Source organism: Gossypium hirsutum, chromosome D12, assembly GCF_007990345.1.
Source record: "Gossypium hirsutum isolate 1008001.06 chromosome D12, Gossypium_hirsutum_v2.1, whole genome shotgun sequence".
Classification (NCBI taxonomy): domain Eukaryota; kingdom Viridiplantae; phylum Streptophyta; class Magnoliopsida; order Malvales; family Malvaceae; genus Gossypium; species Gossypium hirsutum.
In genome coordinates, this window is record NC_053448.1 from 60,211,388 (window position 1) to 60,239,092 (window position 27,705).

The following is a 27,705-nucleotide window of genomic DNA, read 5'->3' on the forward strand; positions in this document are numbered from 1 at the left end:
TCAGAAAAGACAAAAGAGATTAAGTGGAAGACTCCACGAACTGAGCTACGAGACATTGTGGTACCAAGTTGAGTTCCATTTGTACTTTTTTGGAATTTTGAGTTCATCAACTTGGTGATGTCACAGATACCCACTTTCACATCAGATATATTATTCGATTCCGTGGAAGGGATATTCGCCACTCTCCACGTGCACTGCAATAGGCTTATATAATAAAGGGAGATGAATCCTTTGTCATTTTATCTCTGCTAATATATGTAGCTAGTCAATGAGAAGAGTATAAACTATAGGCAACATGCAAACAACAATTTTCAACAAAACACTAGCTACTAAATTTGGATTATTCAAGAAATATTTTTACATTAATACATTCCTTTCTCATATGTGTTGCTGATCTGAGCTGCCAAGAATGTTGTATGCTGTATAGATTCTCCACCTTTGACATGCTTATAGTTGTTGTTGACAAAGCTTGTGATTAGTTTTTTTTTTCTTGAAATTTCATAATTCCTCATCATTTCCAAACATTTATCTATGGTTCTTTTTTTTGGTATGTTGAACAATCATGAATAAACTGTTCCATATAATGCAAAACCTCCTCATGCAATGACCTGTAGGCAAGAGAAACTTACAACTCATACAACCACCATGTTCAGCAAGTATATACCATATGATTGAGTGTTTGAAAATAAGCATGTAAGCAATAAGACTGAGTGCAGACAATGGACAGATCAAGCATGATGGGGGGTCGAATGGTTGGAGGATGCGCATTTGTTTTAGGAATAACATGTAACATGAAGAGACTACATTTGGTAAGGATATGTTCTTACATTCAGGTGTCTTCAATCATGTTTTCTCTGAGCACAATGCTACTGTATTGTATAAAGAATAATGAATGAAAAGGTTATGGACAAGTGAGAAAATCAATGAAACTGCGCCAGTAAAAACTAGGTACCTATTATCATACTATCATTCATCTCTGAACATCAGTTGCTTTTAACTTCAGCTTCATGATACCAGCTTGAACAACTATTTCTTCTTTAGATGTGTCAACTTTTAAAACTGTTGCTCTCTTGTCAAGGGATGAAACATGCACTGTATCACCAACCTTGGGAAGCTCAGTAATTTTTTCTGCATCATAAAGGCCAAAGGAAATATTTACTTATAAAAACTCAATGACTTTTTCACTGGTCTAAGCTTAATAGAGACATTCCAGCGCAAGGAGTTTTCCACTCCTACACTATACAAGAAACTTCATCTTCTTATAAATGATACCTGATTGTGGTTGCTTAATAACTTGAATGGAGGATGAACTCATATTGGTACCCTGCAGCTCATTTTCAACTGCCGTAGCATGCTTGTAATTATTTGCTAGTTTACGCTTGCTTGCTTTACTGAGTTGAGATTGTTTCATTGTAGATGTACGAAGCTGCCTTACCTTTTTGTGAAGGGTTGATCGAGCAACTGCAGCAGCCTCAGACAGTTCTCGCATCTTCTTATATCTTTGTTGAGTGCCAAGATCCTGGAGCTTTCTTCTGCTGACCAATAGCTTTTCATGGAGACCTCTTGACATCCTTTAATCACAAGCAGAAGCCAGACATTAGATGGAGCATCCACCGGCAAAGTTATAATTAGTAATTATCAACACTACATGATTAGAAAGCATTTTTTACATAATGGATAAATGCTGCATTGACAAACTCTTACTTCTCTCCAAAATTCAGTTTTCCATGGTTATTGGCCTATCACATAGGAGACTGCAAATGGACCTTAAATATTGTCCTCAAGTCAACCAGTAATAGGCGACATGACAAGAGAGCTTAATACATGCAGGGCTGAATCACAGCTTCCTTTACAAGGAAGCGAATCACTAAATTATTCAGAATAAGAATTTTAGAATACCTTGAATTCAGAAAAAGCGAGAGGTAGCATTATTTAGTTAGGCCGGTTTAACCATTCTTAATTTTGGAGAGATTAGTATGCCTAAAGCTGATGGAATGTGGTTGCATCATTATATTTTCATTTTTGATACTTTCAAATTTCAATAATGTATTAGTCTAAAAATAATCATTTCCATAAAATCCACCATCCAAGGTCTTTGCTTTAGAAATAATGTGCAGGCAAAATTCCTTCACCAAATAATAAAAACTCTTAGGGTGTGCTTGATTGGGTAGAAAAGTGAAGGGATGGAAGGAGGGAGTGGAAAAGTGGAAAGAAAATAATTTTGAGTGTACTTGATAGGGAAGAAAAATTAGAGGAAAGAAAAAGGAGATATCATTTTCCATCCTAAGGCATAAAAACCAATCTTTCCAAAACGGAATGATAAGTGGAGAGAAAATGAGAGAGAAATGCATGTTAGTTCAAAATTATGCAATTTTCAAATTTTTTTTTATTTTTTTTCCTTTCATTTTTCAACTCTACCAAGCAATAGAGGGAAAGAAAAAATTTTTTCTTTCAATTTTTCCATCTTTCCTACAAAGCACACCTATGGAAGAAAAATTATATTTTCCATCTTTCTATTTTTCTACCCCTTAAATTTTCCATCCTTCTAATTTTCTTTGAAGAGGAAGAAAAATATAAAGATGGAGAATTAAAATTTTTTTCCAGAGTTGTTTTTGGTAGGAAAGATGGAAAAATTGAAAGGAAAAGTAATTTTCTTTCCTTCTATTGCTTGGTAGAGTTGAAAAAAAAGAAAGAATAAGATAAAAGATTTGGAAAATGCATAATTTTGAACTAACATGCATCTCTCTCATTTTCTCTCCTCCCATCATTCCAATTTAGAACGGTTGGTTTTTATGCATTAGGATGGAAAATGATCAACTTTCCTATTTTCGTTCCTCTCACTTTTCTCCCCTACCAAGCACACTCAAATTTTATTTTCTTTCCACTTTTCCACTCCTTCCTTCTATCTCTCCACTTTTTACACTCAACCAAGCACACCCTTAATGCTACAATAGCCTTATATAAATTCTAGTTGTAGACTAGCCAAAAAAATGAAGCTCCATGTACACAGTTGCCAGATAAAATTGGACATTGGCAAAAAGGAATTACGTTTGTCTAAAATGTCTGCAATTAGCAGGGAAAATGGAATGGAAAACAGCATGCTTTATAAAATTGATTTGGAAATTAGTATTCTTTTTAACCAATATCATTGCCCTGTATATTTTAGAATAGTTAGAGTTTAGACTCATTCAGTGAGGATATAAATATGTCAAAATCCATTAGAAAACTCATAAAAGACTAGCTGATCAGAAATAACTTTTAAAGATGCTGAACAAGGTAACAAGCATGATTGAGAGCAGTTATCTTCCTAGCCTTTTAAAATTAAATCAATGGGCATTAAAGATTTTTTACTTCACATCCAGTAATCAAATTTTCAAGAAAGATACATACGTCAGATAATGCCTAGACTCCTTGATAAGCTCTTGGAATTTTTGCTTGTATGTTTCCATATCCATTATTACCTGCCATAAGAAATGAACCAAATATTATAAGGAATACTGAATATGTAGGAAGTAGGATGAAACAGAGAGTTCAGTATTAATTTTCAACTACATGGTACATACAAGTCCTGAAAACAGTCGTTTTCAGTAGCTGTAAAATCAGTAATCATACAACTGTGCAACTCAACAATAGTAACTTTTGTAAAGCAAAGTACACAATAATAGTTAATTAACCCATGAGCCGGTCCTATCGAATATCATAACTTAACTAATAACAAGCATATCACATCATTACCCAATTACCTCATCAATCTCTGCACTAGCAGCACCATATAATTCGCGAGCATTATCAACAATACTGCTTGGTACACCCAATCTTTCAGCTATATTGATTGCATTTGAACGACCTAAAAAATTGTTACACTGCCAAAGTAAGCCATGGTAACACTCGTTATAACACGATGATGCTAACCAGAAGTTCCTTTGTTGCAAAACTTGGCTTCAGAACTTTGGTGCAAGCCACAGTTAACTAGCAGAAAACAGTCCAAGAATCAAGTAGTTGATTATTGTCACATACTCAAAACTGAATACCTGGTACTCCCCAAAGAATCTTGTAAGTTGGCTTAAAATTCTCTTCATCGAACTCCATGCAAGCATTTTCAAAAGCATCATTACTGCCAAACATAATATAACATCAAGAATTTGGTGCAGCAACACCATCCTTATTATAGATGAAAGAGACAGGAGATAGATAACAACATATAATTTATATGAATGAGTTGAAACTACAATAATCATAAACCATAAACCTGATCACAGATTATATTTCCTTCAAAAAGTAGATGTGTCAGTAGACTGAAGCAAGCAACTATATACCTATATTTCAAAGTTTTAAGTTCGCCATGATGCGTTGTAGCTATTGTCAACAATGCACCACTTCTAGCAAAAGATTCTAGCAGAGACATTCCCAGTGCTGCTCCTTCAAGGGGATTAGTTCCTGCACCAACCTAGTAGATATGGAATGGGGAAAAATCCGTTTTAAATTTGCTTGTAACTGAGAAGTATATTTCTTTCCTTCAACCTCACTGTTAATTGAGGTAAGTAATCAAAGAAGCTTAATTGAAACATACTTCATCTAGCAGCACCAGTGATCGCCTTGTGGACTGTGATTGAATTTCCTGCAACACAATGTGTAGTATTTAATCCCCAAAACTAAAGAATTCATAGTTGACAACTAAAATCCAAACTCTATAAGGAATGAATCAAAGGCACCAAGCTTTTAATCTTAGGAATGATGTCCAACCAATTTGAAGAGATGAGTTTGTTGGCCTAAAATGCTGAATATTTACACTGCAGCCAGTCATACACTTTGAACCGTCCAAGAAATTGGTTCATCTCAAACAAGCAGGAAGAGTTAAAGAAAGTATATCATTCTTACACTAATTTGTTTCAAGTGGCCAGAGAATGTAGATAATGATTGAGACAAGGACTGCTCATCGCCAATATCAGCAAAAACACAATCAAACCAAGGAACTTTTGCAGATTCTGAAGATAAAACATGAAGACCTGCAATATTACAGAAACTAGGATAAGGTTATGCAGTATAGGGCAAAAAATAACCATCAAAAGAATATAACAGGTAAAGCAAATAAAACTACTGCTCAGTGAAGTTATATTAATATTCACCATAAGCATTAAGAGAAAACTCGGTTAAATCGGAAAACTTGGTATATGGTTTGAAACATTAATACTGTGATTCATCTTTTGTTTCACAAGCATTTCTGTCATGCATACAAGTCAACACAGCTGGAGTGCAAGCAAAAAGCTTAGAACGAGAGAAAGCTAATATGTTAATAACTACACAACCATGGAGCATTATATAATTCTGACGCCTCCATTCAGTTTTTCAGGAGCATAAATGATTCATTAAAGAAAAACATATACCTGATTTCGCCATCATAGCAGCCAATCCAATTGTCTTTAAGCATATAGTTTTACCACCAGTATTAGGGCCAGTTATGACCAGCACTCTTGTCTTCTGAGAAATAAAAAAATCAACTGGTACAGGGGGAGCTTCTTCTAGTGCTCTAACCTGGAACCAAGAGAATAGTCCTTTTGAAACTGAACCTTGACATGATTCGATATTAATATTATTTAGCCACTGATTAAACTAACAGATTATGGATAATATTAAGTTATTTAACTTGTTACCTGCTTTTGCAAGGATGAAAGATCTATTTCTGCCTCTCCTTTCACAGCCATATTCTCTGCCTGCATTTTTCTTCTCCTGATTTCCTAAGGCAAAAGACAGTAAGGAGTAGAAGAATAGATAACTGCAAGTAATTAGAATGAAGTTAACCACTTGAATCTTGAGAGTTGCTTGAGCAAAATTTATAGTAGATAAACAGCAGTTCTAAACACCACTGAGGACACAAGAAGAGCAAAAGAATTCAATTTTCATAAACTTATATGAAAGTTACAATTCTAAAAAGTGTTTTCAGACAAATAAAGGTTTAGGACAACAAAAGTTTGAAATATGTTACTTACAGCAGCAGCACTGCGGACATTCTTCCGGGCTGTGCTTAGCTTTTCCCTGTGCTGCTGAAGTAATAAAGGATGATAAGCTTTAGGCAGATAAAAAATCCATTCTTTTTTTGGATTTGAGGCCTGTGAAGTTTTGTCCTTTGATCTGTAGGGTTCAGCCATTAAAGGTCCATCAATGTCTTCTGGCAGGAATATATTGGGGTATGTCCCTCCATATGAAAGACTATAAGTTGCACGAGCATAAATCTAGATGTCAAGAAAAAGAAACAGAATGACAATGGAATAATCAACAAGTAAAAATAAAATATTATTTCATCAAAATGAAAAAGAACGTTACAAAATGTAGTCCAGAGAAATATTTTGAAGCTCTTGTATTGGTGATGTAGAATTATGACAGGTTCTACTTTGTGAGAACCTAATAGGTCTTTCCTCATAGTTGGCATTAAGCATGCACACATATCTTTGAGCCTTTTTTTAGCACAAAGGAGAACATGCCCATCACAAACCAAACTGGTACAATTACGATATTCCTAAAGCTCTTTAAGGCATCAACTATTAGATCCAAAAAATATCAGATCTAAACCTTTCTAAGCATATTTTCTCTTCACCTTTTTCATACATAAATTATAATCCAAGAAGAAGTTGCAAGAAATCACCAACCATATCCAATTGAATTGCAGTTCTCAAGCTTTTTTCAATGTCATCAAGATCCATTTGTATCTACATAGATAGTAGCAACAGAAACACATAAAGAGAGATAAATGACAGTCTGGATAAGAAAGTAATTTCAGACATTAAAGTGAGCAACCTTTTCTGTCACCATCAAAAGCACATCAGCTTCGGCCTTTGCCACCAATGCTCTTGCTTGCTGTAACTCATCATTCAAAGGAACAGCTGCAAGTGGCTCTATGATACTTCCTGAACCACTAGAACCATTTATATCCTTTCAAGAACTTGGAATTAAAAGGTAAGCTCCCATCAACAGCTCATGAGCACAAAAGCAATACAAAAAGATCTGACTTTCAAAAATATTTTAGCACTGATCCAGGAAAACTGGCAAAATCAGGAAATGCTACAGGTTTAAATTTTGAATTAGCTATATTAATACAAATTGACCCATCTCTTCATCCCATGGTCCTCTTAGATGTCAGTTATTTGTCTCAAAAAGTAAATGAATTGTGCATTTTCTCAAACAATGTCGCTGGAGAAGAAATCTCTATGTACCATAGTCAAATTTTATTTCATAAATATTGAAGATTAAGCTACATTTTCTTTGGTTCAAGTTTTACATTTTAATAAGGATGTGGGAAAGGGGAAAAGTAATCTTTTCTATAAGGCTTTTCAACTTGATTCATCATTTAGAAATGAACTGAAGGTCCCTGATTAACAAACTGCAAACCAACTTGTTGAAACAGTTAATGAAAGTATTCTCCTTTCATCCAAAATAGGGTTTGCCAGTGTCTTTGTGTGCCTCAATAATACAAAATTTACCATGGCATGGCCCTGCTAAGCAGTAACCTCTAAGCTCTAACACATAAGACACAAAACTGGGCTATACCTTTTCATATCAAACATAGACGTAATTGCATAAATTGATGCAGCAAATTTACGCACCTGGACAGTAGAAGACCCTTAAAACCTGTTGGCTGATCAGTCCCTGAACTTATACACCATCTACCACCAACACTGCTCGCCACCTTAATCAATAACACAGTTGTAATTAGGATAACAGACTTATTTCCATGAAGATTGATATAGCATACGTTGGTAATAAAATGCATCTTACCATAAGGGCAGCTTCTTTTGTTTCATTCCTAATTAGTTTGTCCATTAATTGATGCAACTGAACAGACAAGCAACTACACAGTTAAAATGCAAAGTAGGAAAAGAAAAAAAGACTCGAGCCGATATTATAATTAACAGAAAAATATGTGAAAACAACACAGGTAAATCAGAAATGGTAGATTTAACCTGATAAACAAAAATTTAGCATATATAAGAGCATTTTCCTTGAGCATGAAAAGGAGTGATTTTGATGCTGGAAGTACAGAACATAGGTAGAGCTAGACCAAAATTGATATAATTTGAAGTGTATGACCTTAATTGAGATGTATGAAGATAAAAGGAATCATGTAGCCTACTGCACAGGCAAAAAAGTGTGAGTTACAGGTTTAAAGCTTAGCTGAATTTAATAAGATTTCTATCTCATTCACACAAAGATGTTTGAACCATAGTTTTATTTAATTTCTCGTTCTTTCTGAGGGGGCTGTTGAGAACAACCAAGCAAGGACGGGATAACAACTGAGTTCTTTTACCATGGAGCCTAAGAAGAAAAACCAAGAAATTTCACCTTTCTTTCAAGTGTTCGGACTTGATCACGAGCTTTTTTAAGGGCAGAACTCTGAAAAAAGAATTTCAAGACAGAATAAGATGAATGGCATATGATTAAAAACAAAACTCTATACTTAATTTCACAGATGAAATTTTGAGGCAAAAGGAACAAACCGCAGAGTCTTTAACAGAGCCATCTTCATCTATAACTTGCTGAATCAACTTGATTATTGACCTATTTACAACCAGTTGAGTAATCTGCAAGCAATTCCGCCAAATATTCAACCTCGATTGATTAACAGTTTGAAATTGCTCTTACTTATAATTTTAAAATAAATTTAATATTGGAAAAAGAAAAAGAAACTAAATCTAAATGCGCATTTGCATTTGGAAGAAGGGTGAAAGGCTAAGCATTTGAAGGGCAAAATTTACCATTTCACTGAGAGGCATGAATTGCTTATACCAGTCAGAGTCTTGCTTGATTGCAGCTTTTAAACTAAGCTGCAAAGCTTCAACAAACTGCAGTAGAGATAGAAGAGCCATTGCTTCGTTTGCATCTAAAGGTAAACCCCTCCGTGCATGTTTGATAGCAGATTCAACCTTTACAGAGACAAAAACACAAACACTTGGAAGAGCCATAAATCGACAAATTAAAAGCTGGAAGAAAGTGAAAAAGAAGAAGAAGATATTTACGAGAGCAAGGTCGACGGAAGTCAAGTCCAAGTTAAAAGAGTCATGATTGTGCATTAAGATCGCAGCATTGGTTTCTTGTAAAAGCCTCAAACTCTCTTGGAATGTTTGATCGACAAATTAAAAGCTGGAAGAAAGTGAAAAAGAAGAAGAAGATATTTACGAGAGCAAGGTCGACGGAAGTCAAGTCCAAGTTAAAAGAGTCATGATTGTGCATTAAGATCGCAGCATTGGTTTCTTGTAAAAGCCTCAAACTCTCTTGGAATGTTTGATCGAGAGACCAAAGCTGGGCCTATCAAATAATCAATCGTTACACCCCAATCAAAGAAAACCGAAAAAAAAAACTGTGGGTCTTATCTAAAAGGAAGAAAAAAACTGAAAGGAAACCTTAGTTGCTTGACGACCCAAGGATGTGCGGGCAAAAGAGGCAACGGAGTGGCAAAGCTTATCCCATTCTAAAACCCTGAGAGAATTGGATTTGACTTTGGATAGATTATGGTGGTCCATCGAGGATGATACTTTGAAATAAGCATTCCTTCTTCGGATTACATTGATTGGGCAACCATGAATGGTGCCTACTGCTGCAAAAAGTGGCACTGGCATGCTCATCAGCTGTTACAAATGGCGGGAGGATGGGGATTGGTATTCAACGGCCTCCCTAACTCCACCAAATTATAAGTTCGCTTCAATTTTATCCGTTATAATGATAATTTTAATCGTTAGTATAAGGGTTAATATCAGATTAGGCCCCTGTACGTTATTATTTCTTCTAATATAGTACCTCTACTTTCAAAATGTCGAATTTGATATCTAAATTTCAGTTCTGTTTATTAGACCATAATGTGGTTACAATCTTTTATACATGACACGTGACGCTTTTTTGATGACCTTTGATTAAAGTTTAAACAACTCTCCACAATTATTTTAAATCTTTTTCTAATATTAAAATATAAAGTTGTTTTTTTAAGAATTATGATCCTATGCACAGCTAGTGAAGTAAAAAAGAAAATTCCACAAGTGATACCATTTATTTTTAAGGTATAATAAAATAATAATAAATAATTGAAAAAGATAGTTTTTTTACTCCGCTCACAGTTCACAAAATAAGAACCCTTTTTAATACTGAAATTGATCACTAATTATCATTTTTGGCACAAAGAAAACATTATGTATCTAAGTGAATAATAGTATAGTTTAAAGGCCAATTTTGTAGTTTATATAAAAAGAGGGATAAATATTAAAACTATACATGAATTTTGGTCTAATGATTTAATTCAAAACCCACAAATTATTAACACAATTATTGATTTATCATCAATTTATGTTTACTTATTGCATACATAAATAATAATATTTATCTAATATAAAACTAAATTGATGCATTTATTTCTTTAAATGTATATGATTGAATTAAAATTATGAACCATAATCAAAATTTCATATTAATTATATAATTTTAGTTTCTATAGATAATTTTAAGATTTTTTTTAAATCAAGGTATATATATTGTTTTTATAACATTAACCAAAAAAATTTAAAATTTTGCAAGTCGTATTAATAAATCTGTTAATTGGAAATTGAATTGATTTTATGATTGAAAAATAAAAAATAGAAAATTATTAAATTTTATTTAATAAATAAAATTTATGCCATTCATATTTCTCCCAGTCTGCGGTGAAAATACAGATAAATCAAACACCGTCTTCATCTTATGATTTCTCCCATTGGATTTCTAAAAAAGGTTAAACCATAGTCATGCAAACAGGAATAGTATATATAATCCACAGCTCATAATATTACAAACATAACAATAATGGAGATATAACGCCGATCATCATCAACCCAATTAAGGGTGATACGTGATATAACCCAACCTGTAATCATTTGGTTGAATTAAACCTTCTAGCCCCTACTATTCCATTCTTCATCGTCAATTGGTTTTAGCTTCTTCCTTGCTAGAGGCACCATCATGTTCAACTTCATCGTTGTTTACCGGTTCTCCACTTGCCTTAACCTTATCATCTTCGTCATCATCGTTCTTCGACCCGGATTTACCGTCATCCTTTTCCGGTTCAGCAGACGAGGATTCACCCTCCTTCGAATCAGAAATATTTTTCTCCGTCTTCTTCTCACCTCCGTTGGCATCGTCCTGCATGTAATAGATTATTATTAACAAATAAGTGTAATACACGTATATTATGAATGCATCGATGTAAAGTACATTAGCAGCGGTATCGGGTTTAGATTTCTCGGGCTTCATAGGAGCACCAGCAGTGGTATCGAACTCCTTGGGTTTGCTTGCGCAGCCTCCCATTATTAAAACGTTAGGAACTTTCGGGGATGATTGGCGGTGGTGGTGGTGGGATTGTACTACGCTGTTGTGGTTTAAGAAATGGAAGCAATACAGGGAACCCGTTAAAATAGGTATATCGGCTACTAATAATTAGGAGAGTTTGTCGGGCATTGGCATGGCAATGTTAGGTTCAATTGTAGGCTGTATATCTATATTTGTCACCTTTTGTTAATTGGTATATAGATTGATCACCGTAGTTTTTCACGGCGACTTTTACGGCAGGGTGAGGGGTGAGAAATGTATATATTGGTTGGAGTTGGTTGTCACTGTTATATTGACGGAAATTTATGGCCCTTCTACATGCACCAAAAATGGAAATTTTGGTCTATTTTGGAAAAAAATTAATTAAAATTTAATACGATATGAAATTTGATATGATTAGTGAATTTTTCAAAATTTATAAAATTTGATATCGTTAGTATTAAAATACATATATTTTTCTCTTAATTTTACTACAAAACCAATAAAAAAACTCACATCATCAATGATAAAAATATTTAATTTCAAAAAGTTTAGTGATTAAATTGAAAAATTAAGAGTTGGATGAATAAAATAGGACGGAAGACATAATTAGATAATCATTTTTATAATTTACCCTTAAAAATAATTTTTAACATGTATTTAACATTTCACATCGTTATTTAATATATGAAATTTTACATGCTTTTACCCCTTAGCTGGCTTTTGAAGCTGAAATTCATGGCAAGTGAAAAATTATATTTTTATTTATAATAACTAATAAATATTATTATACAATATTTTATGTTTTAATATTGTTAAGATATCTATGAAACCTCTCACAATTATTTAGATCTCACTCTTCAACAAACCTAGAGTCACAATTCCCTCGGACTAAGAGGGGTCGAATTGAAATTCAAAATTTTAATTAATTATGAATTTCTAAGTTTATTACAAACACCATTGATAAGAAATAGATAATAAATGATTACTGGATTAATTAACAAAACCATAATTTGTCATAATTTTTTAGAGGCAAAGAAAAAATCAACTACTTAATTAAACCAATATTTTGGTAATCTGAATAGTATCGTTTTAAACTTTTTATGCTAGTTTATACTTGTGTTAGTTAACTCGGTCGATACTATGTCTGAAATGAATTTATAAAAAATAGATCACAATGAAAAATCAGTAAACTGTAATGGACAACTAAGAAACAGAAGGACAAGCTTTTATGGAAGCTAAAGATACCATCATACTGGTAATTCTTAGCCATTAAGGCGTTAACAAAGATAAATTTCAACAGCTTTGACGGCTTCCTTCTTTACTCGAGTGTTAGTATTTTTAGTTTTTTTTTTTTTTTGTCCAAAGGAAACGGAATCTTCATTATTGTTATACGAAGACGAAGATAATCCTTCATTTGTCCTTGTACTCGTTTTTCCTTGTTCGGCGTTTGTACATTGATTACATTTAAGGTGAATGAATTCATTTGCTATCGAGGCAACTCGATTCAAGGATTTTAAGCTTTGATTTGTTGAAGAATTTTGGTATTGGTCTGAATCGGGAAAGAAACTAAACACGAAGGGAGCTTCCTTTTTCTTTTTCAGTTGCCAAAAGGGAAGAAGCTCGGTCCTTTGCCTATTAATATTCTTACGAATTCCGTTTGCAGGCAACCCATTTCTCCGTTTTCGTGTTTTAGAGCATTCGAATCAATCGAACATGGCGGTGTTGTTTTGTGAATATGCATTGTCGTTGCTGTTGTTGTTGCTGCTGCTGCTCGTTCCTTTCTCCTATTCCTTCACTCTTGGACAGCAACAGCGATTTTCGGCCATACGTTTGCCTTCCGAGGTCGATCCATGCACCAGTTCCCCTCGGCCTAATTTCTGCCCTGCTAACTGCTTCATGGCAGACCCTGTTTGCGGTGACAACGGTGTTACGTACTGGTGCGGGTGTGCCGATGCTTATTGCGCGGGGACTAAAGTTGCCAGGATAGGATTTTGCGAGTCAGGTAACAAAGTTGGAAATGGATCTCTTACTGTGCAAGCACTGCTTTTGGTGCACATAGTTTGGCTCATCGTTCTGGGTTTTACTGTTTTGTTGGGCCTTATATGAATATTTGTTTTTTTTTACCCTCGACAAAGAACAATGAGGGCTCTTTTTAATTTGATTTTAGTGGTAATTCATACAGAAGCATATTTGTAAGCATTGATTTAAGTGAGCAAGCATTAGGTTTTTCATTTTCCTGACATTTTGCCCAGTTTATTTATTTTTCCTATTGCATTTGAATCTCTGAAGAAATGCAGTTCGTGCAAAGAAATGAAGACAGAAGGGGCTTTCTTATCAGAAGCATAAGAAATCATATGAAATGAAATGAACTGCTTATATGTACGTGCAGATAGAAGGGCAAGGCAGGTGATTCTTGAGAACTATTTTCAACATTTTAGTTTGATTCTCGAGGCTGGAAAAGATAACACCAGCCTGTATTACATGGCAGTCCTAATGTCTTGCCAGATGAATGAGCATCCTTTTATCAATTCTAAATTTCCCTAAATCCCTTACATTTTTCCTTCTGAAATATTCAGAACCTCTTAACTAGTATCAAAGTAGTCTCCATACAAGCGATAAAAAATTGGTAAATTTGGTTTCTATTCTTTTTTCTTGGAGCTCTGAAGTGAAAATCCCGGTTGATCATCATGACTTGTGTCCCTCGCTTCCACAGATGTAGGGAGGTCTCGAGTTTCACCTTCAGGCTCTTCCGAAGGAGAATCTTTTGCATGAGAACCATCTGTAGAAGCATTTTTTACCAGGCTTTTGTACATGGTGAGAGCTTGGGCAATCATGTTCGAAGGGTTTGCTGTAGAACTAGGAAGCAACATTGTTGTACCCTAACAAATGAACAAAAGACATGTTCAGTAGCATGATAGAATGAATAAACATTGATAACATTAATACTAGCAACAGGTGTATGCTATTTCTCCCTTTTACCTCCTTGGCAATGTTACTGAATGCTTGAACATACTGCTCCGCAATCCTCAAACTTGCTGCCTGTAAAAGAGGTTAATTTTTAGTTCCCACTTTATTCTTGATTCATATAACACTCGCATATCAGAAGTACCTTCCCTATATCAGCAAAATCTAGACAACTAATGAGCATCAAATCATTACACAAGTGCAGAACCAGGAACTGAAGTCTCTTTGACTCTTGGGCATATACTACTTGACATTTACAAGTATCATGGTCAGCCCAACATGTTTACCAATTCTATCACAGGAAATTCATGATAGAAATGTCAGCACCTATTACACACACATGATGACAACGATGGAAGAATCTCACCTCAACTCCCCCATTTTCCTTCAAGGACTGCGACACCAAGGCAATTCCTTTGGCTGTAGCTTGGGCTCTAGCAAGGATGGCTTCAGCTTCACCTGATAAATGAGTTTGTAAAGAAGGAAATTTTATGGACATGAAGAGAATAATCAAAAGAGACAATAACAATAATAAAATCATTGCTTGATCAGTTTGTGTTGTTCCACCATTTTTTACAATTACAAATCCGTATGCTAAAAAATCAAAATTAATCACCCACATCAAGTTCAATTACAATTCATATAAAGCCCCACCATTTTTTAAATTATGACTGTTTACTAGTTGATGATCACTAACCTTGTGCTCGGTTAACCTGATCCATTCTTGCTGCTTCAGATGCTAAGATCACAGAACTTTTCCTACCATCAGCAATATTTATGTCGGCCTGTCTTTCTCCTGTTAGAATTAACTTTTATGAATAAATCATGTTGTCTAAATTAACCATTAAAAGAAGATGGTATAGAGCCATTAGATACTATACTACCTTACCCTAAAAAGGAAAAGAACTATTACTGCATTACCTTCAGATTCAAGAACTTGAGCTCTCCTTTTACGCTCTGCTTCTGCTTGCATCTCCATAGCTGCCCTCACTCCCCGAGGTGGAGATATATCCCCTGGTTTGATAGGGAAGAGAAAAATATATGATGTATTGCAAACATAAAACAATTCCAGAAAGAAAATATTGGCTAAACCATACTCACTTATCTCATAACGGAGACATTGAAGGCCCCAGTCTCTTGCAGCCACATTGATGGACTCCTGCAATAGTCATTTCATTTAAAAAAAATCATCCTTTTCTGTAAGAGAGAAAGGGAGGGGGGATTTGAGACTTTTATGGTGCAAAACAAGTATAAGAATAATAGGATATCATTCCAACTGTTTCCACACTTCCATAATCACTTGTCACTGGAAAATCATCAGAAAAGACATTTAGCAAACTACCTAAAAGAAATATATCCAATCAGGCATAAACTTATCAGGGCAGCCACATATAGATATTAATCATGAAAATCTTGTTGACATCAGAGGGAAAATCAATATAACATGCATTAGCCTTCAATTGTCAACTTGAAAGAATTTGACAGGAACCATCAAAATTATGCATTAGCCTTCCCATAGAATAAAATGTGTGGAAATATACAATTTCGACAAATATGCCTCCTCCCAAACTGTTAACACAAAGTCAAGAGTCAAATTTATAAAGAGCCTCTACCTATTTTCTACTTATCCAATTATTGATATAGAACCAGAATTGTATTATAAACCCAATTCATCATATGTCGGGTCGATTTTTCTAATAAGCTAGATTTCAAGAAGAAATGGTAAAAAAAAAAAGATAGAATCAAAGAAAGAAAACGAACCACAATCTTTTCGTTGAGAGTATCTCTTTCTTCGAAGGTCTTGTCGAGGGTTATTTTACCAAGCTCGCTTCGCATGGTTGTTTGAGCAAGCTGAATGACGGCATAAATTGGGTTCTCAACACCATAAGAAGCAAGCTTGGGGTCAACAATCTGCAAAGGTTCCAAAGAAAATTATAGACCAGAAAGGTTATAAAAATTGAGCAAAAAGGGAAAAGAAGAGGAGTGGAATGGAAGAAAGACCTTAACATACAGAACGCCATCAATGAGAATGCTGACATTGTCTTTGGTAATAGCGGATTGGTCCGGGATAGGAATAGCCTCTTCCTTAAGGGAATGAACGTAGGCAATTCGATCCACGAATGGGATAAGGAAATGTATACCAGACGGCAGCGTTTTTAAGTATTTCCCGAACCTTTCTATCACGTAAGCTTTCTTCTCCGGTACTATACGGATTCCCCAATTTACTGGAGGTGCAGCCTCGTACCTAAAAAGGAATTGAATTGAAACAAAAAGTTGAAGCAAGAATTGAAATCATTTTTGGGTCTAAAGTAGAGTCAAATTATACAAATATTTAAAACTACCTGATGCCAGGGTCGCGACCAGCGCGAAGATGACGCACGGTGGTGGCGAACGGTGGAGAAAAGAGGCGCAGAGTGGAAGAAGAATGCTGGCTGATAACGGCAGTTGAGAAGGAGGATTCCTGGAGATATCTAAAAGTCTTCACCGCTTTGTTCAGGGAATTCACTCTCCAAATCTTACCCATTTCAATCTTTGGATATTTATTCCGTTTTTCTGGGAATCTATTGGTTTCTATTTCTATGAATTTTCTTCTTCTTCAAAATTCGTTCTTTTTCCCCAATCAAGAAAGACGTACCAATTCCCAAAAGGGTTTTAATTAATAAGCTCTAAAGCCCTAGTAAAACCTTTGAAAATTGAATTGGAAAATCAAAATCATTTCCTGCGAGTCACTGTTCTTTCTCCGGTGAATACTGGGTGAACCGAGCTTTGTCCCATTTTCCTCTAAAGCCCAAACTACATTTTAAAGCCTTTTTTATTAAGCCTAAACCACAATTGCAATTCATAGACTTGTTGATATAACCCCAATTCAGAAATTTCAAATCAATCCATCTGAATCCAAATTTTAGCCCACTCTATTTAATCATCTAAATCTGTCCCTCTCAAATCCACATACACAAAAATTAGATATAATTTAAACTACAAACATGCAAACTCGAAATAATCATAACTTAAAATATTTAAAACCACGGTACTCTAATACGAAAAATTCAATCCTTAAATTTAAAATAACTCAAACTCATTCAAAGTACAACCTCCCTTACCTTAAAATGCATTACTAGTATCATACTATGACATGATGATTAACAGTGCCACGGTTTTGTAGATATAATTATATTTGTCGAGAAAAATATAATCAAAACAAAAAAAAATTAATCTTGTGAGCATCAGTGTCTTATTTACGCCCCTAATTAATTCTTCTTTATAAGTCATGTCGCTACTTCAACTAATTCAGTCAATAAGAAATAAATTATTAGAATTTTTTAATATCTAACTAGCGAATTTGATCGAGTTGACAACCTTGACTACTAAATGATCCATCACTGCAGTAAAAAATTGTAATACCAAACTCACGCAGGAATGTCCCAGGAAAAACTCAACAAAATTAAGGCACAAGTGCTTTTCAGCTGCTGTCTCATCTCCTATTGAAATTGCGGAAAACAGGCTCCAATCCAACACCAGCTGTATCTACCTATCCGTCTGGTTTTTCCGAGAAAGTTCGGTTTGCAACTTTCCCAGTGGTCACCACTCTTTCATTATTTGCACTCCATTTTTCTCCACATTATCCATCTATATATAATTTATATATGTACTCATCAAAATTCGATTAATTACAATTCAATAGCCTGACAAGATAAACTTTTTGGTGGACCTTACAGGGCTTCACCGTAAAAGGGTATGTTGGTAGACATATATAGGAATCATTTATATATAGAAATCCGCCATTATTAAAGAGAGTTTCTTAGTCCAATATCCCAGAATAGTTAAAACAAACGAGGGTTTTTTGATCCATATTAAAAGTAAAGGGGCAATCCACTGTGTAAACAGTTTAATTACTTGTTTAGCTTAAATATGTCTATTATGAATATGCCAATGACTGACAATATATATGCCAATGCCAATGGCATGGAGCATCTGTTAAAAAACACTTTTTCCTTTGTATTTTTCCATTTATTTCTTCTCTCTTAGAAAACCCCATTCTTGTTCACTCTTCTTTTTTGTTTGTTTCCATCGGGAATCAGAAAACAAAAACCGGTGGCACCGATCCCTGTTCTTTCACCCCCTTTTTCCGACGGCCATGGGAGCAATGAAGAAATGGTTGAGTTGGTCTCAAATGGTAGCCAGCATGTTGTTGGTACAACTATTTGCAACAGGGCAACAGCTTCTTTCTAAAGTTATATTGAATCAAGGAACCTTCATCTTTTCATTCATGGCATACCGACATTTAGTCGCCGCTCTCTGTGTCGCTCCTTTTGCTTTCTTCCTGGAAAGGTTTCCTCTTTTTCATACATGTTACTTTATGTTCCCTGTTATTGTTTGGTTGCACATTGTTTTAAGGTAGCTTTTGTCTGTGTTTTTTCGCCATGGTTGCAGAGTTGATTCAAAGAAGATGGCTTGGTCGACATGGGTATGGCTCTTCATCAATGCCTTGACAGGGTAAACCACTTGTGTTTTGGTTGTTAAGCATTCCGTACATAATAAAAACTCTTTTCTTATTTTACTTAATATTACAAAGCAAACATCAAAAGACTGAGGATGGTGTAATTTAAGATGATAAAGTTTGTTTGTTAATTATAGAGTTTTAAATAAACAAAAATTAGAGAATCTATACCGATTTGACCCCCGAGAAAAACCAATAATTTCATATATCACCATCAACTTTCGTATCTGGCTTTTTAAAAAAAAGCAGAAACGAGACATTCCTTTCTTTATTTTCCCTTAGACAAACATAAATACTTATCTGAATCACACAGATAAATGACGTTATTATAAGTGAAAGAAAGACTCTTGTTTTGTGGATATAGACGTCTTTGATAATGTAAGCAAAGGACAATGGAATTTATTGCCCCTTTTAACTTTTAAAAGGTTTTAATGAGGTGTCAGAGTGTGATTTAATGTGTTCATAATAAATATTCTACACTTGACTGGATTCTTTTTAAGTTTTTTTTTTTTTTTTTGGATTTCTTTAGGTATTTTAATTGATGTCAGACACGTAGCTGAATTTTAATCACCTGCCGAAAGATAAAAAGGAAAGCTAAAGATATGAAATACAACATAAACTTTGCATAAATGTACTTTAAGAATTGAATTAAAGCAATAAAGAATACGAGCAATAGGAAAGATGTTCCCCCACTTTTTTTAGAACCAATCAATACGAATTCAAGTTCAACCAAACAACTTCTGCTTAATTCAACAACCAATTTGACTTCCCATGGTATCATTTCAAGCACACACAGCTACCACTGGAATCATTGACCATGCTTAATTATTATTATGATTTAATTTTTCTAATTAACCACATGAACAGGATAACAATGGCGATGGGACTGTTTTATTATGGTCTTCGAGACACAACAGCAACATATTCCACCAACTTCCTCAACATAATTCCCATTGTCACCTTTGTTTTCTCCATCTTTTTAGGGTAATACATTAAGCGATCCAATTTTGGTTTCTAGTTGCAGGCGGGAAGGGTCTAATAATAAAGGAATATTGTGTTTTTTTTTTTTTTGTAGAATGGAAATGCTGGGATTAGGCAGCAAAGCAGGCAAAATCAAGACGGTGGGTGCAATTATATGTGTTGGAGGAGCGCTGACAACGAGTCTTTATAAGGGAAAAGCGTTCTATCTCACGCATGATCATCATCCCCATTACCACTCACCTGCTGTTGCTGCTGCCATGGCAGTCTCGAGTCCTCACTGGACTCGTGGTACTTTCATGCTCGTTGGTAGTTGCTTGTGCTATGCTACTTGGTACATATTGCAGGTATCAACTAAATGTTACAATGTCATCATCCCACTATGTCCATTTTTCCCTCTCTTTTTTTTTTTTTTTAAGGATGTTTCAATATGTTTCATTTTTAACTTTGAAACAGGTGAAGTTGCTGGAAGTATTTCCGTCGAGATATCGGGCAACGCTGATAACATGCATCATGGCGTCCGTACAATCAACAGCCATAGGCCTGTGTTTAGACAGGAGTAAGGCTGCTTGGAGAATAGAGTGGAACTTGCAGCTAGTTACTATAGTTTACTCGGTAATGTTACTAACCCATTTCTCTTTCCTATTTTTCGATTGAATTGGTCTGAGTCAGGTGAATTTAGATTGGGTTTATTATTTAAGTCAATTTTAGTTGAAAAAATAATAATTTTAATTACTTTTAATTTGGATATTTTTATTTTAAATTAATTTTGAGTTCGGGTTAAAAAAATTAGGGTTATTGACTTTAAATTTTTATAATAAAATCAAATTTTAGTTCAAATAGATTAGATTGAATTTAAGGATTTTGAATTGATATATCTAAATGACAGGTTTTTAAGTTTAAAAACTTAATGTTCATCTTTGAATGATGGAAAACGCGAGCCGAGCACAACAAAATTTAAGAAAAATAAAATAGTTATGACATGACAAAAGTTGCAAGTAATATCCACGTACTAGAATTAGTCATATATATATATATGATACTTAAAATAGATAAGATTTTGGTTGTGCAGGGAGCACTAAGTACTGCAGCAACATTCTGCTTACTTACATGGTCGATTGCTAAGCAAGGCCCTACTTATGCCCCAATGTTCAACCCGCTGTCCTTAATATTCGTTGCCATATCAGAAGCTTTATTGCTCGGTGAACAGATGAGACTCGGAATGTATGTTCTCTTAATTCCTGGTACAAATCCAAAGCGATGCTTAAAATCTATAATTCTCTTACTCACATTTACTGCAATGGTTTCATGTTTTCAGTGTGCTAGGCACGGTTATGATAATAGTTGGATTGTACTCATTTTTGTGGGGAAGAAGGAAGGAAACGAAACCGTTAGGTCAAGCAAGTGCAGGTGATGAAACATTGACGGCGAAAGCGGATCTGGAATCGGGAGAGATGCAGTTGAAGAGCTTTGTAAGACCATCACCTGTTAAAAGCGTTTATGCTAAGGAAGAAGGAGCTCTAAAAGATAGTGTAATATCTTGGAATCAATAGGAACCCCATTTTTTTTGTAAAGGTCATGTTAATACTCAGAAATGTTAACTTACCTTAGTTCCAAGGAAACTAGCTAGGCTGTTGATTTCACAAATATGTGGATGAATAATTTAAAAGGGTTCTCTTTCAAATCAAGTAATGCAAAGTTCATGCATTTTACAGTACTGCTGAAGCGTTAATTCGCGATTACGATGACGAGCGACAGGTTTGGTATGACTTTTCCTTGTCGGCCTTGGGTCCATAATAGAGCAGGAGAAAGCCCAACTGTTATAGGGCAAGAAAGAAGGATCCACAACATGTCACGGGGAAAAACATTAATTTTATACATGGTCGTCAATAATTCATTATGAAAAGTTCTAAAAATAAATTAATTGATGCCATTGAAAGGTAAGTACCGAGCTATTAAAACTCTTACTATCTAGTTTTGTCTTAACAACTCACTTTAAGAGAAATCTTTAAAATATTGTTCATTAGGAGTTGACTTATCTCTCAATAGTGGAGATATTATATTTGAAATGTTTGTGCTCGATTTTATCCTCAAGTTTTGTTTATATCACTTTTACCCACTAATGTCAGATAAGGGCATGGGTTCAAGCCCCACAAAGAGCAATTGCTCACATTTTCTTAGTGGGCAAGGCACTCCCACTTCGTGAACCTATTAAGGGCTTTCCGTGGAGTCGAAAGACAAAACTCGCAGATAAAACTGAGCACAAACATCTTGAGCACAATATTTTCACTGTTGAGGGATTTATCGACTCTCGATGAATGATAATTCAAAGACTTCTTCCAATACTAGTTTGACCTCCCCTCAACAAGTCTCACATTGTGTATTTACAATGTGTAGGATTTTCGTTTATATTTTATTCTGGTTTAAGTTTAATCTTATATTGACCTTGTTCAAATTTATTCTGGTCATAGTAATATGAATATACTAATTATAATTATTGTTGACACCATTTTTTGGATGAAAATGGGGTCGACTTGGGTTTTAAAAATAAAAACGAAAATGGGAGTCGCCACCAATCTTTTTTGATGAGGTGTAATCGGGTCACCTTGAAAAGTAGTTATTTTTAATAAACGACTTAATTTTTATTAAAACAACGATTTTGGTCTACGAAATTCAGAAAACGGGTTCGGGAGTCAGTTACGCACGAGGAAGGATTAGCACCCTCGTAACGCCCAAAATTGGTACCTAGTTGATTATTTTAATGTCTTGGTGTCGAAAATTAAAAACTCAAAAAGAATTTAAAAATACGATCCCTCTTTATTGTGTTATTTTAAAATTACTCAAATAGATAAAAATGGAAAATGTCTTCTTATCTCGAAGTAACAAGATGTCACATCCAGTAAGTTAGGACCCGACATCTCATATTTTGAGAGTAAGCTTGCCTTTTATTTTTTATTTAAACCTCATTTATTCCAATTTTAAAAGGATATTCGGTTATTTAGGATCACAAGAAAAATCGAAACCCAGTAAGTTAGGGCACGACTTCTCGAATTTCCAAATACGGAATATTGCCTTGTTTTGAAATTTTAAAAGGATATTTTAGCTATTTGGTTGAACGAAAAATCGAAACCCAGCACGTTAGGGCACGTTTTCTCGATTTTCCAAACGCAAAATATTGCCTTATTTAGGAAAATTTTCTTTTGATGTATGGTGTTAACATATGTGACAAAACAATAACGAATACAACAAGTTAAGGATAAATAGTACAAACAATCATAAAAAATGGAATAAATAAATATAAGAGATGAATCAATCACTTAATAACAAGTAAGTAAACGAATAGAATTAAAATGTTCTTTTAAAATAATAATGAACATATACGCAAATAAATAAATAAACATCGAGTAAAACAAAAGAACAAAAAATAAAAAATGTGTGTTCCTATATATGTATTTTAAAATTATAAAATATAACAAATATATAAATTATAAGATATAGGTACATATATGTATTATAAAATCGTATAGATGTATGTATAATTTAAGATTATAAAATATATATAAAGAATCTATGTATGTATATATATATATTATAATATATATATAAAAAAATATGTATGAAAATAAAAATGTATATATAGTTTTATAAAAATAAGAAAATGCGTATTTATATTATAAAACATATGGGTGAATGTACATATTTTTTAGAATAATAAAACATTAAAAATATATATATATATTTAGGATTGGCAAAATGTATGCATCGTTATAAGAACTTGCGTATGCATGTATATTTTAAAATTATATGTATATATGTATTTCGAAAGTATAAAGTATAAAAATCGTATATATGTTTACGTTTATAAATTATAAAATATAAGATATAAGTATATATATAAATGAACCATGAAATGCACGCGTATACATATATATATATATATATTAGAAAATGTATGAATATATAACAAAATTTGGAATTAAGGATGTAAATGGGCAAACAAACTAAATAAATAAATAAAGAATTAAGATAAAAAGGGCTTAATTGTAGTTTAAATTAAAATAACAGGATAGATTAGAATAAAAATAAATAAATAAAAGGACCAATTTCAAATGCGCAAGGTAAAGCGGGGACTAATCGGGAAAATATCCCGTTACTCTCCTGTGCTGCGTTTCAATGGACTAAAATGAAACGAACAGCAAATCTTACGGCCCAAATCAAAAAAAAGAGAGTCAGATTGCATTATAGCGCAAGATGGAGGGACTAAATGTAAAAATTACCCGTTAGGGCAAAGCATGTGCATATCTCCTTCCCTTAAACGGCGCCGTTTTAATCACTATAAAAGCCTAAAAAAAAATCTGCCTTCTGCTGTTTCATTATTTTTTGCAAAGAATCCCAAAAAAATGAAAGGGGTTCCCTTTTCTGCTCCAAGGTTCCAAGACTAGGAACCCCGCCGCCGACTTCGCCGCACCACCACTATCGCCGGTGGCCGACGACAAGCGACCACGGGGAGGTAAGTTTCTCATATTTCTCTTTTCTTCCATTTTTTATTTTTGAATGCACAAGAAGAGAAAAAAAAGGTGAAATAAAATATGCTGAAATTATAATGCAAAAAACCAAAAGGAGAATTCCTCTAAAAATCGTTCTGCTTTTGGTATATCTTGTTCACAAAACAATCGTCTGATTGAGATTGATTCTTAAGAAATAAAAAAGGAATGAATAAGTAAATAAATGGAGATCTTGAGAAATAAAAAAATAAATAAGTAAATAAATGGAGAGCAAGCAGTTTGAAGATTAAAATCCACCTTTCAATATTTCTTTGTTTTTTTTTTATTTTCTAGTGTTCGTTCGTAAAAACCGAAGAAGAAGATATATGAGCAGTGCTTGGGGTTTTTATAACCCGATTACCAATGCTTTTATATCTATTTTGTTTTTTACATTATTTTTTCTTTGTTGTTGCGTCTACTTGTTGGCATTGCAGGTGCCCGTGGCCGACAGTGGTTGCAGAGGCGTGCGAGTGGAGGCGTGGCAGACGAGGAGGCCAGGTAAGGCATGCGGCAGCTAGCTAGGGTTTGCTGCTGAAATTTTAAGTTTGTGGGCTGATTACTTTGGGCTTAAGGTTTGGGTAGTTGGGATTGAATTTTGGGTTTGTTGTATTTTATTTTATTTGGACAATGGGCCCAGCAAATTTGGGCTTCTATAATTATTATTTTATTTGTTTATTATACCGGATAAATTTAATTATAGGAATAAATTCAATTGATTTACTTTCATCATTTGATTTAGTTTATAAAATTCTATAATGTAAATGTATCAAATATATATATGCAGATGAATTGTTGTTATTATAATAATTTAAAATTATAGATTTAAACATATGTAAATATATAATATTTTTCATTTGAACTTTGAAGGATTAAAAAGCTACGGATTTAAGAAATAAGTTGTTGCAGATGAGTTTTAATTACTGATGTAACAAAAAATAAAAAGGATTTTAGGATAAAGAAATTTAAGTCAAGGCATTTGAAACCTATCAAAATTATACCAAAGATTATGTCTGAGCTGATAAAAAATTATGGTGCACGAAAGATAGGGAGGGGTTATGCAGTTGGAGGCTCTATCTGAGATGATCATGGTATTTGGCAATCTGCTTTTGCATGGAATATAGAGATTTGTAGTACTATTGAAGTTAAATTGTGGTGTACCTATAATGGATTGATGCTATTAAGGAAGATGAAGGCGAGAGTGATCCTAAAAATGGATAATTTAGCAACTTTAGATCTTATCTGTATGAAGAGCGAGATGGATTATGATAATGTTGTGCTACGGAGCATAAAAGATTAGTTGTTTGTGATTTGGAAATTGAGCTCTAGCATGTGTCTCGTGAAGGGATTGAATGACAATTATGGCTTTCAACTTGGAGCCAAGTATTTGTGTTTTCTCACAACCACCGGATACAATTCATCGAATTTTACATAAAATTTAAATGATATTGTAATACATAAAATGATGACAGTTTAGTTCTTATTGTTTTATCTATATTTAAGAATTCTTTTTATCAAAATTGTATAAAAATTACCAAAAATTAATTTTTATCTGTGACAAATAAAACCATATCAAACATTATAAGTTTTATATCAAAATTTACCAAAATCATATCAGTTTTTTTTTTACCAAAATTATATAAAAGGTTACCAATATTACTTATATAAGAAAACTAAAATTTCACCAATACTATTAAAAAATTTCACCAATACTTACCATAATGCTACCAAAGGTAACAAAAAAATATGTATAAAATTCACCAAAATTAATTTCTTTTTCCAATGATTAACAAAATCATATTAAATTTTATATAAAAAAACTTACTAAAATTACATTAAAATTTATCAAAAATGATTCATATTTATTTGTGTTAGGGAGTGGGGTGGCATCCACATTCGCTTTGTCCTTTGTCCTTTGTCCTTCTATACATGCATGCATATATATATATATAGTCCTTTTGATGGAGATAATTAGCAGATCACATGAGTCGGCACTAGACGTTAATGAAACTTTAATAATGCGAAATAATTAACCATGTGCCTCTCTTTTTAGTTTGTTAGCTCTTTGCCTTTCTCCCTGTAGGGATGACAATCGTGTACAACGGATTGTTTTTTCTGTCTCAATTCGATGTAATTTTTATATATTTTCATTTTAACGTCGTTTCGATTTTATTTAGACTTTTAATATTCAGAATGGATTTTGGAAAAAAAATACAATACTAATTAAATTGTTATAAAATTAAATAAAATATATTAAAATATATAAATTAGTTATATTTAAAAAAAAACATTAAGTAGTGATTGATACAAAGTACAACAAAGGAGAAGAGTAAAGAGGAGGTAGGAAAGAGTTAGTGGTGGTTTTGTGAGAGCCGATTCACCTAAAAATGCAGAAAGCCATAAAGAAACAAGAGGACAAGTTAACTATAAGGGAGAGAAAGGATTTGCTTAGAATAACTTTAGGGTTGAAAAAGTCAATCTCTTATTCATCGTTGAAAAGGTATTTATAAGAGATGTCATCTTGTCCACTAGTGTGACGTGATAAGTTGTTATAAAGAAAGTTGTCATCATGCAAAGTGGGAAGGACATGCACCATGGGATTAGGGGCGAAATTAGGGGACTAGTAGTGCCCCGTCCCCCTAAAATAGAAAAATTTTCATTTAGATCTTTTAAAATTTTAAATTGGCAAATGTAAAATTACACTTTCGCCTCTCCTAAAAATATAAAATTTTGATTTAATCCTTTAAAAATTATAAATGTATAGGCTATTAAAATGGCAAAATTACATTTTTACTAAAAAATACAATTTAATTTCGCCCCTCTAAAAAAAATTTCTGGTTTCACCCCTGCATGAGACCCATTCCATTATGCACTCAATTAATACGAGGTTGTGACGTCTAAATAAACCCTTTATTGCATTGAGGACGTGTTCACACTTAAAGCGGGTGCTCATCTCATTATCTAGGGGTGGGTGGGCTAGTCAGGAGTGCTTATCTAGCAAATGGCCTCGAAAACAAAAGGGTGTCACTCTTCTGATCGGGACGGGTGGTCAGCTAGGACATTGCCTCAGGTGTAGTAAAAAAGGAGATCAACCAGGACATTGTCTCAAGTGTAGTCAAAGAAGAAATCAACACTTTCTATCTTACTGACACCTATCTAGGTAACAAAGAGATATAACACGGGTAATTTAATTTTATCAAAATTTAATTTTAAAATTCTTAATAAAAACCCACCGTCACCAAAACTGAACTTTCAAACAAAAAAAAATTCAATCCTATTAAATCAAGACCTCTCAAATTTAAATTATTTTAGTACTGTAATACACATAATTGTATTTAATTTAAAATTAATCCCACCATTAGTTGATCCATCTGTTCCTTTCTTTAGAAAAGAAAATCATAT

General features: G+C 33.7%; 5 protein-coding genes and 1 long non-coding RNA gene across 16 annotated transcripts; 3 read left to right on the top strand and 3 right to left on the bottom strand.

The window, feature by feature from the left end:
• Window positions 1-308: 308 nt before the first annotated feature.
• On the bottom strand, window positions 309-9,675 carry LOC107917901 (endonuclease MutS2). Of its 10 annotated transcripts, none has more exons than XR_005921983.1 (22): window positions 9,393-9,675; window positions 9,272-9,297; window positions 9,009-9,111; window positions 8,748-8,915; window positions 8,490-8,573; window positions 8,335-8,385; window positions 7,771-7,827; window positions 7,599-7,681; window positions 6,793-6,910; window positions 6,645-6,704; window positions 5,988-6,230; window positions 5,652-5,727; window positions 5,385-5,567; window positions 4,879-5,006; window positions 4,571-4,618; window positions 4,317-4,447; window positions 4,032-4,114; window positions 3,744-3,847; window positions 3,391-3,461; window positions 1,273-1,571; window positions 828-1,128; window positions 309-608 (listed from the first exon to the last, which is right to left on the bottom strand). XR_005921983.1 is itself a non-coding variant. In XM_041107553.1 (21 exons), the coding sequence occupies exons 1-20, from the start codon at window positions 9,612-9,614 to the stop codon at window positions 971-973; spliced, it is 2,496 nt and encodes an 831-aa protein (XP_040963487.1). In that variant the 5' UTR covers window positions 9,615-9,675; the 3' UTR covers window positions 309-608; window positions 953-970. The 10 variants fall into 10 exon arrangements, 5 of the variants coding, with proteins under 5 accessions (XP_040963487.1, XP_040963490.1, XP_040963489.1 ...); XR_005921982.1 differs by lacking the exon at window positions 9,009-9,111 and having other exon boundaries at window positions 828-869; window positions 953-1,128; window positions 9,169-9,297; XR_005921985.1 differs by lacking the exon at window positions 9,009-9,111 and having other exon boundaries at window positions 828-869; window positions 953-1,128; window positions 5,385-5,532; window positions 5,652-5,735; window positions 9,169-9,297.
• A 939-nt stretch (window positions 9,676-10,614) lies between these two features.
• Window positions 10,615-11,406, bottom strand: LOC121224362 (uncharacterized). The gene is made up of 2 exons (XM_041107558.1): window positions 11,227-11,406; window positions 10,615-11,154 (listed from the first exon to the last, which is right to left on the bottom strand). The coding sequence occupies exons 1-2, from the start codon at window positions 11,317-11,319 to the stop codon at window positions 10,936-10,938; spliced, it is 312 nt and encodes a 103-aa protein (XP_040963492.1). The 5' UTR covers window positions 11,320-11,406; the 3' UTR covers window positions 10,615-10,935.
• A 1,347-nt stretch (window positions 11,407-12,753) lies between these two features.
• On the top strand, window positions 12,754-13,503 carry LOC107917691 (uncharacterized). The gene has a single exon (XM_016846979.2). The coding sequence runs from the start codon at window positions 13,036-13,038 to the stop codon at window positions 13,426-13,428; it is 393 nt and encodes a 130-aa protein (XP_016702468.1). The 5' UTR covers window positions 12,754-13,035; the 3' UTR covers window positions 13,429-13,503.
• Window positions 13,504-13,743: 240 nt separating this feature from the next.
• On the bottom strand, window positions 13,744-17,892 carry LOC107916575 (stomatin-like protein 2, mitochondrial). The gene is made up of 9 exons (XM_016845852.2): window positions 16,629-17,892; window positions 16,288-16,531; window positions 16,048-16,197; window positions 15,388-15,445; window positions 15,208-15,300; window positions 14,984-15,082; window positions 14,654-14,745; window positions 14,302-14,361; window positions 13,744-14,201 (listed from the first exon to the last, which is right to left on the bottom strand). The coding sequence occupies exons 1-9, from the start codon at window positions 16,808-16,810 to the stop codon at window positions 13,962-13,964; spliced, it is 1,218 nt and encodes a 405-aa protein (XP_016701341.2). The 5' UTR covers window positions 16,811-17,892; the 3' UTR covers window positions 13,744-13,961.
• A 180-nt stretch (window positions 17,893-18,072) lies between these two features.
• On the top strand, window positions 18,073-21,479 carry LOC107916577 (WAT1-related protein At5g64700). Of its 2 annotated transcripts, XM_016845853.2 has the most exons (7): window positions 18,073-18,615; window positions 18,718-18,780; window positions 19,652-19,768; window positions 19,860-20,109; window positions 20,219-20,377; window positions 20,835-20,986; window positions 21,081-21,479. In XM_016845853.2, exons 1-7 carry the CDS (start codon window positions 18,422-18,424, stop codon window positions 21,313-21,315), a joined length of 1,170 nt encoding a protein of 389 aa, XP_016701342.1. In that variant the 5' UTR covers window positions 18,073-18,421; the 3' UTR covers window positions 21,316-21,479. The 2 variants fall into 2 exon arrangements, with proteins under 2 accessions (XP_016701342.1, XP_040963493.1); XM_041107559.1 differs by lacking the exon at window positions 19,652-19,768 and having other exon boundaries at window positions 18,175-18,615.
• A 2,640-nt stretch (window positions 21,480-24,119) lies between these two features.
• On the top strand, window positions 24,120-25,032 carry LOC107917580 (uncharacterized). Its single transcript, XR_001689757.2, has 2 exons — window positions 24,120-24,272; window positions 24,741-25,032. It is a non-coding gene; the product is annotated as an uncharacterized lncRNA (long non-coding RNA).
• Window positions 25,033-27,705: the final 2,673 nt, after the last annotated feature.

Excerpts from the sequence above, each read along its gene's own strand:
- LOC107917901 (XM_041107553.1), bottom strand. The coding sequence starts at position 9,614 with ATGAGCATGCCAGTGCCACTTTTTGCAGCAGTAGGCACCATTCATGGT. Across the intron at positions 6,231-6,644 it reads CTGCAATTCAATTGGATATG|ATTTATGCTCGTGCAACTTA; the intron begins GTTGGTGATTTC and ends CTTGACATCTAG. Across the intron at positions 4,448-4,570 it reads CACTGGTGCTGCTAGATGAA|GTTGGTGCAGGAACTAATCC; the intron begins GTATGTTTCAAT and ends CATATCTACTAG.
- LOC121224362 (XM_041107558.1), bottom strand. The coding sequence starts at position 11,319 with ATGGGAGGCTGCGCAAGCAAACCCAAGGAGTTCGATACCACTGCTGGT. Across the intron at positions 11,155-11,226 it reads AACCCGATACCGCTGCTAAT|GACGATGCCAACGGAGGTGA; the intron begins GTACTTTACATC and ends TATTACATGCAG.
- LOC107917691 (XM_016846979.2), top strand. The coding sequence starts at position 13,036 with ATGGCGGTGTTGTTTTGTGAATATGCATTGTCGTTGCTGTTGTTGTTG.
- LOC107916575 (XM_016845852.2), bottom strand. The coding sequence starts at position 16,810 with ATGGGTAAGATTTGGAGAGTGAATTCCCTGAACAAAGCGGTGAAGACT. Across the intron at positions 16,198-16,287 it reads ATGGCGTTCTGTATGTTAAG|ATTGTTGACCCCAAGCTTGC; the intron begins GTCTTTCTTCCA and ends GAACCTTTGCAG. Across the intron at positions 14,362-14,653 it reads AGGAAAATGGGGGAGTTGAG|GCAGCAAGTTTGAGGATTGC; the intron begins GTGAGATTCTTC and ends CCTCTTTTACAG.
- LOC107916577 (XM_016845853.2), top strand. The coding sequence starts at position 18,422 with ATGGGAGCAATGAAGAAATGGTTGAGTTGGTCTCAAATGGTAGCCAGC. Across the intron at positions 18,616-18,717 it reads TTTGCTTTCTTCCTGGAAAG|AGTTGATTCAAAGAAGATGG; the intron begins GTTTCCTCTTTT and ends CCATGGTTGCAG. Across the intron at positions 20,987-21,080 it reads GAACAGATGAGACTCGGAAT|TGTGCTAGGCACGGTTATGA; the intron begins GTATGTTCTCTT and ends TCATGTTTTCAG.